General features: G+C 48.4%; 2 protein-coding genes across 2 annotated transcripts in view; one reads left to right on the top strand and one right to left on the bottom strand.

Annotated features, from left to right (window-relative positions):
• LOC126188189 (2-acylglycerol O-acyltransferase 2-like) overlaps positions 1-14,529 on the bottom strand; it is a 124,941-nt gene that overhangs the window by 44,826 nt on the left and 65,586 nt on the right. The window contains exon 2 of the mRNA XM_049929722.1: positions 282-506. Within this exon, the coding sequence (XP_049785679.1) occupies positions 282-505 (224 nt within the window). The 5' untranslated portion in view covers position 506. The remainder of the gene's footprint in view (positions 1-281; positions 507-14,529) is intronic.
• On the top strand, positions 4,261-7,301 carry LOC126188684 (uncharacterized). Its single transcript, XM_049930291.1, has 2 exons — positions 4,261-4,268; positions 4,352-7,301. Exons 1-2 carry the CDS (start codon positions 4,261-4,263, stop codon positions 7,299-7,301), a joined length of 2,958 nt encoding a protein of 985 aa, XP_049786248.1.

The raw sequence follows: 14,529 nt of genomic DNA, 5'->3' as shown, positions 1-14,529 counted from the left end.
TACATTATTTTGAGGGCTACTACTGGGAATCTTGCTTACATATTTGTTGACAAAGATTTTATCCATCCTACCGTCATTTTGATTGTGGTGAATTATAGATTTCATCTCTGTGACTGAAGATTTCTTGCTCAAGTTAGACATGAGCAATACAGCTGAAGACACTTATTTCATTGATTTGATGATCTGCATTTGCACACTTTTTATAAGGTACCCTGTCAGTAATGACAGTTAACATCATGCTGTTGAAGTGACAGTAGCTAGAAATACTTCGTGTTCATTACCTGCGGCCACCACGACGGCAGACCTCCCAGTCATAGGCACACCAGGCAGCGTAGGCAAGTGCAATGTAGCGCAGGCGTGTATACAGGACTAAGTAGACTAGCAACAGCCATGACATTAAGCCGCCAAATGGCAGAATCACAATCCACATTAGAGCTGCCAATGTCTGCAGGCGTCGCTCCAGTGGCACGAACAATGGTGCAAACTTTATTCCCAGCAGCTCCATCCTGCAGCAATGAAAAGTTGACATTTAGATATGGAATCACAAAAATGATCTTTCACTGGCTCATGCCTACTGAGTCTCCATGAAATGGGGCTGACTCAACAGAATTACATGTAGATACAGAGAGAGAGGTTTAATGAAACATTAGGTACATGCATATATTTCTTTCTAATGCTTGCCTTCTTGTGATTTTGGCATTGTCATGTGGTCCTGAGAAGATAGTTTTATTCTGAATGCTGTTAAGAGTTTTTGCTTTTTTTAAAATCATTTGTCATCATTGACAAAGTTAATAACATGAGAAATATAAACAAGTACTGTATATGTCATTGTTGTAAGCAGTATAAAACCAAGAGTTTTCATATGGAAAACAATACTGATATTGAAAAACTGAACTGTGATTGTATTTAACAAGTGATATTGGATATATGTGTGTGTAACTGACAAAGCACAATATAACTAGGTAATTCTGTAAGAAATACTTAGCTCTTTAGAAAAAATATCATGTTTGTATCAGAAAGATTAGATTTGTAAAAGATCACAACTCAATTTTACATGAAAGTATCACATTCCATCACAAGAAGTCTCTTAAGAAACAATTTGAGACAATTAACTGCAATTAAATTTACAACAATGAAAAATGTTGGAATTCTTAAAAGCTTATAAATGCTATCATGATTGTGGTTGTTGGTATAGGTCTCAATTCTCTCTCAGTTTTCATATCACTACTATTTCATTCATTCGTTCAGTTGATCCTCAGTTATGTCTTTGTAATGGTTGCCTGAGTATTGACAAATAAATGCATGATCACTAAAGTCATAGGATAACACTTTTAGACTGACTTCAATTTTGTTTTAAAAATTAAGTATTGCTATTTTTGGAATATTTTATACAATTTTTTCATCACAAATTTAGCCAGTGTGATGTAACTAATTTATTGCTACTGCAGTGAAGCCAATTACCAATCAAAATAAGGTCGAATGTTGCTTAAATATTGCACAATTGGCTAATGGCAAGTAAAAAGAAGGAGCACTTCAGTCTGCACTCAAACATGTCAAAACTGCCAGGTTTTTCTCTCAGTTATGCATTTATCCCTATTTTACCACCACCTCCTGAACAGAAAAGCTGCTGTTGCTTTAAGGAGAACAGAGCCTCTGCACCAAGTGTGTGTTAAAATTAAGACTAATCAGCATCTATGCATGCACTCTGTAAGCCACTAGACACCCCATATTCGACAACTAGGCAGGATTCAACAAACTATGAACACGGACAAGGTGTGGGAGCTGAAGGACCTTGTTACAGAGCCTACAGTCATACCCCCACTGATCTACTTATGTGCAGATAAGAATCCTATGTTAAAATAGTGAATTTTCTTTACTGATTATCAGTTTCGGCTCGTTATTGGACCATCTTAATATCAATCTAAAATAATGTTCAGTGTGCAACACTTATGAATTACACATCATATTTTTATAGGTTAAGTTGCAGTAAAGTAATTTACCTCTACAAAACATGAGGTGTAATGAATGTCACACACTGAAAAACATTTAGACCAATCTGAAGATGGCTCAGTAATGAATTGAAACCGATAATCAGTAAAGGAAATTTGCGATCTTGATGATTTTTTATCAATACATTTTAAATCAACAGGTTTCACACATCTCCTCCACCCCCCACTCAACAAATCTACCTATTTTTGGGCAATTTGCTAATGTTCAAACTGTCAACTGCAAAAAAGTGTGATGTAACATGGTATGGGTAGGTATCTAACAGACTGTGATTGCATAGTCCATCAATAGTTGCTGGCCTCCACCCTCCAGAGGTGGAATACAAGCTTTCACCAGGAAGTTGTCTATGGGCCTTCTACAGAAGGTTTCAGGTGCCACTATGGTAGACAGGGTCTAACAGGCTCAATACTGATGGTGCTGTTGATCTGTGAGCTATGCATCCATAGTCCAGACGGGATAAGATCACAGCTTTGTACTTATAGAATCACAAAACTGTGCAGTCTGCTCACCAGGGGGTGTTGCTGAGAAATCTGAAAGTACTGAATTTCCTCATGCAGTTTGCCCGTAGTTGACCTGTAATAACCACATCAACTTGTCACAGGTGAAAACTCCTGTTTCCACCCTATTATCCTGTCTGACAACGAGGGACAAAATGTACTCTGCACCACTGTAGGTTAGAGCACAGTCCTTTGTCTACAATATTAGATCCCAAGGAAAGTTGAATCCTTCAATCCTTCCAAGTTTATTATGAGGAAATTTGTATATCCTTAATCTTACCACAGGCCTGAAGTTCCTATGATTGCTTAGTTTTCAGCGTTTTAGTAACAATATTTCTCAATAGCAGCAACTTCTCCAAACCTAACCTCAGAATTTTCAAAGAAAAACAGTGGCTTCATTGTGCAAGAGATTCCTCATCCGTTCTGGAGCATACCAAGAACTTTCTACCTACATTTCTTCACACCTGACACCCATCCCATGGTTTGGTCAAACACACAAATACCAGGGGGTTGCAAGTCCCTGTATTGTATCATGTTTCCTATTTCTTGAGAAAGCTGCGTTGTCAAAGCCAGCGGTATGAGTAAGTTTGATCCATTTCATTATGTATCATCCCCCATGATGCCACTCCAACAGAAGTGCCTCCCGTGGGAGCCACCTCGCCAGGGCATAGGCTACCTGGCACACTGTAGTAGCCATTACTTGGAGTCCTGGTGCCCAGGATCTTACAGGCATCTAATCCTCAGCATAAATGGCGTTTACAATTGTTCCCTGCATCATCATGAGGCTACAACCTTGAGCGATTGCATTTTGTTTTGTTTTAGGGCACAAAAACAGCAAGGGTTACTTGCACTCATGTCAGAACCCTAGAACATGAAGACAAAAAAGGAGTTAAAAATGACTTCATGTTAAGCCCAATTGACAGGACCGACAGCTAAAGACAATGACTTTGGAAAAGGTCCATAAAGTACACCATAGAGACAATGGAGGACCTGAACTAAAGATTAAATGTCCTTTGCCATATTCCTACGACAGATAAAAAGCAAAACTCAGTTGACAGCCCATGCATCATTCGCTAAAATAGCCAATAACTCAGATGGCAAACATAAATGAGAATGTAAGTGGCTAAAAACGGGGCATTCCATAAGGAAAAGGTGAACAGTAAGGTTGAGGGCAATGAGCACAGATGGAAAAAAAAAAGGTCCAATACACAACATAGCTAAAATGATCTCCTCGCAGCAACAGGGATGAGAGGTGGTTGTCCAAGCTGCTGCGAGACACGAGAGATTGGGTACTGCACTGAATGTCAAGTGCGAACATAAATCCACTTTAATAGTAGGTGCATTTGATCACAGTGCCCAGTGGACAGACTATGCTCCATGACAGTAATTCCTCAAAGAGCCCACAATTCTGTAAAAAATTTAGAAAAGTTGAAATGAAACCCTGAAAGTGCTGAATAAATAATTCAGCTATAATGTTGAAGGAGAGGTTGTCAGGCGAGCTAATACTGATGATTGGCCTGATAATAGTGAATTTCAAATGTGTGTGAAATCTTATGGGACTTAACTGCTAAGGTCATCAGTCCCTAAGCTTACACACTACTTAAACTAAATTATCGTAAGGACAAACACGCACACCCACGCCCGAGGGAGGACTCCAACCTCCGCCGGGACCAGCTGCACAGTCCACGACTGCTGTGCCTTAGACCGCATGGCTAATTCCGTGCGGCGATAATAGTGAAATCATCAATGTGAAAGCATGACTATGTATAGGAGTCCTTTTAGTCACTTCTTACCACAGGCAGCAGGCAAGAGTTGCAGGAGGTCTATCCTAGCCCTCAACACCACAGGAGTTTACCACAGCTGCCTTCACCACACTGGGGCGACGCGCACAGACAGACGCGCACAGACAGACGCGCACAGACAGACGCGCACAGACAGACGCGCACAGACAGACGCGCACAGACAGACGCGCACAGACAGACGCGCACAGACAGACGCGCACAGACAGACGCGCACACACAGACGCGCACACACAGACGCGCACACACAGACGCGCACACACAGACGCGCACAGACAGACGCGCACAGACAGACGCGCACAGACAGACGCGCACAGACAGACGCGCACAGACAGACGCGCACAGACAGACGCGCACAGACAGACGCGCACAGACAGACGCGCACAGACAGACGCGCACAGACAGACGCGCACAGACAGACGCGCACAGACAGACGCGCACAGACAGACGCGCACAGACAGACGCGCACAGACAGACGCGCACAGACAGACGCGCACAGACAGACGCGCACAGACAGACGCGCACAGACAGACGCGCACAGACAGACGCGCACAGACAGACGCGCACAGACAGACGCGCACAGACAGACGCGCACAGACAGACGCGCACAGACAGACGCGCACAGACAGACGCGCACAGACAGACGCGCACAGACAGACGCGCACAGACAGACGCGCACAGACAGACGCGCACAGACAGACGCGCACAGACAGACGCGCACAGACAGACGCGCACAGACAGACGCGCACAGACAGACGCGCACAGACAGACGCGCACAGACAGACGCGCACAGACAGACGCGCACAGACAGACGCGCACAGACAGACGCGCACAGACAGACGCGCACAGACAGACGCGCACAGACAGACGCGCACAGACAGACGCGCACAGACAGACGCGCACAGACAGACGCGCACAGACAGACGCGCACAGACAGACGCGCACAGACAGACGCGCACAGACAGACGCGCACAGACAGACGCGCACAGACAGACGCGCACAGACAGACGCGCACAGACAGACGCGCACAGACAGACGCGCACAGACAGACGCGCACAGACAGACGCGCACAGACAGACGCGCACAGACAGACGCGCACAGACAGACGCGCACAGACAGACGCGCACAGACAGACGCGCACAGACAGACGCGCACAGACAGACGCGCACAGACAGACGCGCACAGACAGACGCGCACAGACAGACGCGCACAGACAGACGCGCACAGACAGACGCGCACAGACAGACGCGCACAGACAGACGCGCACAGACAGACGCGCACAGACAGACGCGCACAGACAGACGCGCACAGACAGACGCGCACAGACAGACGCGCACAGACAGACGCGCACAGACAGACGCGCACAGACAGACGCGCACAGACAGACGCGCACAGACAGACGCGCACAGACAGACGCGCACAGACAGACGCGCACAGACAGACGCGCACAGACAGACGCGCACAGACAGACGCGCACAGACAGACGCGCACAGACAGACGCGCACAGACAGACGCGCACAGACAGACGCGCACAGACAGACGCGCACAGACAGACGCGCACAGACAGACGCGCACAGACAGACGCGCACAGACAGACGCGCACAGACAGACGCGCACAGACAGACGCGCACAGACAGACGCGCACAGACAGACGCGCACAGACAGACGCGCACAGACAGACGCGCACAGACAGACGCGCACAGACAGACGCGCACAGACAGACGCGCACAGACAGACGCGCACAGACAGACGCGCACAGACAGACGCGCACAGACAGACGCGCACAGACAGACGCGCACAGACAGACGCGCACAGACAGACGCGCACAGACAGACGCGCACAGACAGACGCGCACAGACAGACGCGCACAGACAGACGCGCACAGACAGACGCGCACAGACAGACGCGCACAGACAGACGCGCACAGACAGACGCGCACAGACAGACGCGCACAGACAGACGCGCACAGACAGACGCGCACAGACAGACGCGCACAGACAGACGCGCACAGACAGACGCGCACAGACAGACGCGCACAGACAGACGCGCACAGACAGACGCGCACAGACAGACGCGCACAGACAGACGCGCACAGACAGACGCGCACAGACAGACGCGCACAGACAGACGCGCACAGACAGACGCGCACAGACAGACGCGCACAGACAGACGCGCACAGACAGACGCGCACAGACAGACGCGCACAGACAGACGCGCACAGACAGACGCGCACAGACAGACGCGCACAGACAGACGCGCACAGACAGACGCGCACAGACAGACGCGCACAGACAGACGCGCACAGACAGACGCGCACAGACAGACGCGCACAGACAGACGCGCACAGACAGACGCGCACAGACAGACGCGCACAGACAGACGCGCACAGACAGACGCGCACAGACAGACGCGCACAGACAGACGCGCACAGACAGACGCGCACAGACAGACGCGCACAGACAGACGCGCACAGACAGACGCGCACAGACAGACGCGCACAGACAGACGCGCACAGACAGACGCGCACAGACAGACGCGCACAGACAGACGCGCACAGACAGACGCGCACAGACAGACGCGCACAGACAGACGCGCACAGACAGACGCGCACAGACAGACGCGCACAGACAGACGCGCACAGACAGACGCGCACAGACAGACGCGCACAGACAGACGCGCACAGACAGACGCGCACAGACAGACGCGCACAGACAGACGCGCACAGACAGACGCGCACAGACAGACGCGCACAGACAGACGCGCACAGACAGACGCGCACAGACAGACGCGCACAGACAGACGCGCACAGACAGACGCGCACAGACAGACGCGCACAGACAGACGCGCACAGACAGACGCGCACAGACAGACGCGCACAGACAGACGCGCACAGACAGACGCGCACAGACAGACGCGCACAGACAGACGCGCACAGACAGACGCGCACAGACAGACGCGCACAGACAGACGCGCACAGACAGTCTACATCACAACCTGAGACAGATTCGAAGTTAAATATTTAGTGTCATAACTTTGATGCAGTCATGAATGGGCCACCTGAATGGCAGACTGAACGGTGCAATACTCATGACAGGTTTAGAGCCTTGATAGTATATATTCAAAGCAGTACTGTGAATAATTGACTCTTGCTCAGTATCTTCTCCTCCTCTTTACATCAGTATAATTTACCATTCCATTTTGAAGATGTTCCAGCAGAAAGAACATTGAGGCTCATTACACACATTTTCATATTTAGATGGCACATCCATACCAAACAACAAAAATTCCAGAGTGTATACTGGCAACTGGCTACATCCAGGGTACAAAAATGTAATGATTGATTGACTAATTAATTAAAGGAAGTTATGGGACTAAATAGCAGGGTCATCAGTCCCACAATTCCGAAGTTGTGCACAGAAGAGAGGGGATCTGCTAAAAGTGTGGGGGATCCAGTCAGAAGAGTCAAACTATAAGAATGAGGAAGTCAAAACACACACACACACGAGATGATACAGAAGGGTAGCCCAATCTAAAAGCTGGGTAAACAGAGGGATAAAAGAGCGGCATTTGCAAGGGGAGTGGTCATGGGTCCGAGGCCAGGACAACATATATAGGGGCCCCAACCACAACCACCCTGGTCCTGCTCTGGGAGGGAAACTGAGGACCAGTTCAACCATCCATGAATCATCTGCTAATATTAAATTTAAGGAATCTGCAAGACCATACTCAGTATGAAGGGGACATTCCACCAATATATGGGATACCATCAGGCGGGCTCCACAATCACATTGTGGGGGGGGGGGGGGGTTGGTTTGTTGCAAAAGAGGAAACAATGAGCAAACCTGGTGTGACCAATGTGTAGATGGCATAAGACAGTGGACTCGTTCCAAGAAGAGTGGAAGGAAGAGCACCAAACAACAGTAGTCTCCTTGATCATGCATAGTTCATTACCATGTGCAGTAGCACACTAGGTGTCTTTCCACTTTTGTGGAAAGATATATTTGATGTAAGTCCGCATAGCCACAGCTGGATTGGAGGGTATCTGCTCCTCTAGCCAAATGGTCAGCCAGTTAATTTCCTGGGATGCCCACATGACTTGGGACCCAGAGAAAGACAATTAGGCAGGTGGCATGGCCAAGGGCAGGGAGGTAGTCATGGATAACAGAAACCAAAGACTGATGAGAGTAACATTGGTCGATAGCCTGCAAGCTGCTCATCGACTGTACACAGCAACACACTGTGGAGGGCAGCCTGAGAAACAAAATGGAGGGCCCTGTTGATGGCTAGTAACTCTGCTGTGAACACACTACATGATCCCAGCAATAAATGGTGTTCTAAGCCAGTAGGAGATCTGAAAGCCTATCCCGCCTTATCTATAATCTTATAACTATCAGTGTAGATGATGATGACATCCTGGAACTCTGCAAGGATACAATGTACAAGACGCTGGAAAACCATATAGCAACAGATCTTAGGACCCTGGAATAGGTCAGTGCTAATCCATTGTCTAGGCACCATCCAAAAGGGGGAAGGGAGGAGATAGCGTATTGGAGGAAATACATGGGATGCTTTCCAGTGAGTGGAGATCCTGACAGAGGGAAACAAGACACATCCTAACTGGCAATCCCACCTGTGAGTAGTGATCAGGAGGGAGTCATCCCTTGTTTGCAAAGAGGACAGGGTACATGGGATGGTCAGGGAACTGGTGAATTATGATAGCATAAGAACCAGGAGTTGGCTCCGTCTTATTGGTAGGGGGGGAATCCCCACTTCTACGAGGAGACTCAACAGGACTAGTGCAAAAGACACCAGTAGCGAGACGCACCCCACAATGGTGAACAGGGTCAAGTATTTTCACACTGGAAGGAGCAGCTGAGCCATAAACCTGACTAGCATAATCTATTCTGGTCAAGACCAGAGCACGGTAAAGATGGGAAAGAGTAGCACGGTCTGCAACCCAAGACGTGTGGGTAAGGAGGCAGAGAGAGAGAATTAAGCTTCCACATGCACATGCACATAGTCTTCAGGTGATGAATACGGGGCAGCCACATCAGCTTTTTATCAAAAATAAGGCCCCAGAAACCTATACAAGATTGAGCTTGTCACTTAAAGTTCTGGTCAGGTTGTACTACAGGTCAACGACAAAAATGCATAACCCTTGTTTTGCCGGGAGCAAACAAAGCCATGGGAGACAGCCCATACAGGTGTCTATAGGATCGCACCTTGGAGCCGGCACTCAGCAGATGCTACCGAGTGGTAGCTGCATCAGATGTAAAAATCTACAGACAATGTGGGGGTAACCAGAGGCCCAACAGAGGTTACAAGCCCATTGATGGCTATGAAGATGAGTGTGACAACACAGGACCCTTTGGTATACCATTCTCGTAAATCTGAGGGGTGCTGAGTGAAGTGCCAAGTCAAACCTGGAAGAGCTGAAGGGATAAAAACTCGTTGATAAACATCAGAAGGGTGCTGGGAAAGCCCCAGTCATGTGATGGTGCCAAGCTGTGTCGTAAACCTTATGCAGGTCTAAGAAGACCATAACAAGGTGCTGGCATTTAATAAAAGCATGCCGGATTGCTGTTTCCAGTCTGCGTAAATAGTCAGTTGGAGATCAACCTTCCCAGAAGCCACACTGATACGGGGACAAAAGGTCCGGAGATCGAGGCTAATCATCCTCTCATGCAGTTTACGAAGTGAGGTATGTCAGGCTAATTGGGCATCAAGAGACGTTGCATTCTTCCTGGGCTTAAGGTCAGGGATAACTATACTGTCCTGCCATTTCAACAGGAAAGCACACATGAGGCAAATTCAATTGAAGACCCTGAGTAGATGAAATCTGGGCCTGGGGCCATCTTATGTGAAAAGGTAAGAACCTGCAAGAATTACCATTCAGTGAACAGTTCATTATAGGGATCAGCATCGTGTGGGTTGAAACAGAGGGGGGCCTGTTCAAATCGGCATTTCTCCCAGAGAAAGGTAGCAGGACAGGAAGAGGACACCAATGCCACCGCAAAGTGTGTCAAGAGGTGTTCTGCAAGGACCAGTGAATCAGTGCACAGAGCACCCTGGACAGTTGATTGTCCATGGCAGCCCAGAAGGCTATGGAGCTTGGGCCAGATCAGTGAGGAACAGGCATACATCCTCAGGAAGGAAACATAGTGCTCCCAGCATTTCTTTTTACTCTGCTTAATTAGGTAATGAATCTTAGCACAGAGACACTTAAAAGTGAGGAGGGTGGTCTGTGATGGGTGTCATTCAAACCCCTCCAGTGCCGGTCAGCAGTCCTGGACAGCAACTGCTACATCTCTGGTCCACCACAGTACTGGGCGACAATGAGGGAGACCTGTGGATAGGGGAGACAACAGTGCCAGCAGCATGAAGAATAGTGTCAGAGATGCCCTGCATGACCACATCAATGCAATTCAAGAGAGGTGTTTAAGTGCACAGCAGAGGTATATAAAGGCCAACTTGCCTAGTGGAATCCGAATGTGGGACCTGTGTCTGGCAGTAGGAGGGGGACAATACAACCACTGGAAAGTGGTCACTATCATAAAGATCATGGGGTGACCAATATAGGGATGCCACAAGATCAGGGGAGGAGATCATGATATCGATAGCAGTAAAGATGCCACGAGCAGCACTAAAGTGGATAGGGAAACCATCATTGAGGAGACACAAAGTCTATTATAAACTGGGAAGTTAGGAGATCTCTACCTGTCAAAGTGGCACTCCCCCCACACAGGATGATGTGCACACTGAAGTCCCTGAGGAGGAGAAACAGGGTGGGAATTGCTGTATTAAGGCACACAAGTCACCAGAAGGAAGTGGCCTACCTGGAAGGAGGTAGACATTGCAAATGGTGATTGCTGGAGTCGTTTGCAGTCTAATCACTATTGCTTCCAGGTTGGCATGAGGGGGATCCAGTCACTAATGACATCAGAATGAACCAAAGTGCAGCCCCTCCAGATCCTATCCCAGGGCCTGCACAGTTATGGCAGAACACCCGATAACCACAAAACATTGGAGAGCGGTCATCACAGTTTTATGTTTCTTGAAGAGCAAGACAGAATGCAGAATAGGAGGAAACAAGATGTATTTCCGGTAGGTGACAATAGAATCCATTGCAATTCCACTGGATTATTGTGTGGCCAGAGCCCCAGTTAGACATAAAGAAGCTCAGAGGGGGTCATGTCACTTTGTCAGTGGTCAGCACCGAATGCAATGGGGTAACATCTGTCAATAAGATATCAGATTGCAAGGGGGGGGGGGGGGGCAGATGGCATCTCCAGGGGCACCAGGGGGCTCTTGTCCTGGGACTTACATTTCTTCTTCTCTTTTGGAGGTAGCAGAGGGCAGGGCACAGAGGGAGTACAGGCTTCTGCAAGATCCAGAACAGAAAGATGGTGTGTCTCATGGCTGAGCTGTGATGGCAGGCTTCTGGCCTGAGAGATGCCGGGGAGAGAGGTCCCAGGGTGACTCCTTCCATCAGCAGGTGCCGAGGAAGGGGGGCCACTTCTTCAGCTGGGGAGGAGGAGAGATTCCCAGAGGGAGGTCATGGGAACTGCAGGGAAGGAGGAGAGGGGGATGAGGCTAGGGTAAGGAAGAGGTAGGAGGGAAAAGGAGGTAATAGAGGGGAAAAGTTGAAGAAAGTGACACTGGATGGCGTCTCATATTATTGGCAAGCATCAGCATAAGACAGGTGATCCAGGGACTTGTAATCTTGGAACTACTCTCTTGTAAGCTGGGCAATCTGGAGAGCAAGAAGAGGTGGAACAAGGGCTTCCCTCCTGGAGTGGCTGTCCAGTCACCATACAGGTGGTCCACCATACAGTGCAAAGACATATCCCCAAAGTGCAAGCACCAAAAGCACCTCACGGGTGGTGGGATGTACAGCTTCACGTCACATCTTTAGCACACAACATTGACCTTCTCTGGGAGTGTATCCTTCTCAAAAGCCAGAATGTGGCCACTGGCATCAGTGCAGCTGTCTTTGCGACCCTTCTGCACACAATGAACAAAATTAATGCCTCGTCACTCGAGATTAATCCAGAGATAATCAATTTGCAGGATGAGGTTCCTATGAAAAATCACTCTCTGGACCATATTTAGAGATTGGCAAGGAGTAATATACACAGGGACATTGCCAAGACAATCGCAAGCATGAAGAGCTGCAGTTTGGGCGCAGAAGCAGCTTTGATCAACAGGGAACCTGACTGCATCTTACTGAGAGACTCCACTTAACCAAACTTGTCCTCAATAGTCTCCACAAAAAACAAGGACAGTGAAAGTGTCCCTGTCTGTCCTCATACAAACGAGATAGTGGGGAAAGTGATTCATCCCAGGATGGCGAGCCTGGACCTCCTCCCACGGTGTAGCAGGGAAGGGAAGGCTGCCGAGTCATGTGAAGTAACATTCAATGATTCTTCACCATTCGCAGAGACAACCATTTGAGAACAGCCAGATTTTTGTAGCTTGATACACTTCATGTGAAAAGCATCCTCCCTGATACCACCACTCTGATCAGGGACTCTCCCCATGGGCGCCACCCAGCCGCAGCAAGAGCTGCCTGGCACAGCTGCCGTCGCCAGGAGTTCTGATGCTCCAGAAAGACAAGAAACCTCTCCTCAGCATACACAGGGAGGGAACAGCTCAGGTATCAGTATTGTGATTCCTGTGTTGTCAGAGGGCTCAGCCAGACGAGTGCAAAACAGCGATTGTCTTGGCAATGTCTGTGTCTATTACTCCTCACCAATCTCTAAATATAGTCCAGGGAGTGATTTTTCGTAGGAACATAGACTGGCTACACGTGCTGGTGACCTAGCAGGGTGGAGGGGGGACCACGGCAGGGAAGAATGAGGGGGAAGGCATGGGGAGAGGAATGCACACCGTAGACACTAGGGAGGGAGTTCTTCCCCTAATGGTTCATACTTACAACAGAATATTTATACGTAGAGGTCAGACTTCAAGCGGGTACCTAACGGCCAAAAAGAATGAAAGAACAGCCAGGAGCAACAAAATTGCAAGCAATACAGGGAACCAAGTGGACAGCCAGGTTGACGTAACTCAAAACACTGAGAGGGGGAGGAGGGGAGAGCGGTGGAGGAGCGAGGATGGGGGGGGGGGGGGGGCAGGGCCAATGAAATGTATCCAGGGAATGTGCGGCAACAGCTCAGGGTCCCATGTGCGCCACGCACGAATTCACGGAAGAACCGTGAGGCCCCTGGGGGAACAAAAATGTAATTTAAGTCACTGACCCAATTGAAGATTAGGGTGTAAACCCTCGAAACGCGTATGGGAGAAACACATAATTGTTATTTTGTACTCGTTTCGTTTATTTTATCAAAATTTCCTGTTAAATTGCGCCGCATTGTGAAACAATCGGGATGGGGCGCATATGAACAAGTTTTTACTATGTACTATACAAGTTGCGTTGGTACCGTCCGTATCGTGTGTGTACAATTGTTGATTGCTAATCAATTCCATTCTGACGCTTTTTATATCGTGGTAAGCACATTTCTCGTCAGACAACTTTCCTGACAAATGTGAGTTATGAAAAAAGCGAGGCAGCATTACCGATGAATCTAGAAGTTAATTGGTCCGGAAAAACGAAAAAAATAGTAGGGAGACATTAGCAGAAAAGGTGATGCAAGTAAGCAAAGGACAAAAACTGGATGATTGCAGAACACTGACACCGTTGACATTGGGAGGCATTTGTTTGATGTTGGATCATCATCATCTGACGAGAGCAGAGTGGCTTTGGTTTAGACGCAGACTGTTCGACAGTCGTATAGAAAGATGTGTGGCATGGTCATAAACAGTCAAAAGCATGTAATGGTGTTGCAGCGTAGGCTGTGCTGAAAAATAATTGTTAAGGGAAAAAATTCGATACGTTGCACCGTTTCTTAGTTAACTAGTATTGAAGTTAGCCAGTCTGGCCATTGAACGCACAAATTCGAGCAGCCCGGTGTCGCCAAACGTGTCCTTCGTTTGGTTTCCTAAACCAAACAAGAAACAGACAAAAATTGGACACAGGACGGTAGTGAGGATAGAACCTGAGCCAAAGGCTCAGCACTCTGGTGAGGTAACATCTACGCTATGAGAGCAACTGACACTAACTGTATCTGGCGGACCACTTGAATATGCGCATTTAACGGCCTGATACGCTAAATTCGGTGCTAATTAACTCGGAAACGACACAAAATATCTAATTCTTTTCCGAATTA

Source organism: Schistocerca cancellata, chromosome 5, assembly GCF_023864275.1.
Source record: "Schistocerca cancellata isolate TAMUIC-IGC-003103 chromosome 5, iqSchCanc2.1, whole genome shotgun sequence".
Taxonomy (NCBI): Eukaryota; Metazoa; Arthropoda; class Insecta; order Orthoptera; family Acrididae; genus Schistocerca; species Schistocerca cancellata.
The sequence above is the reverse complement of the archived record's forward strand: the minus strand, read 5'-3'. Positions and strand labels throughout refer to the sequence as shown.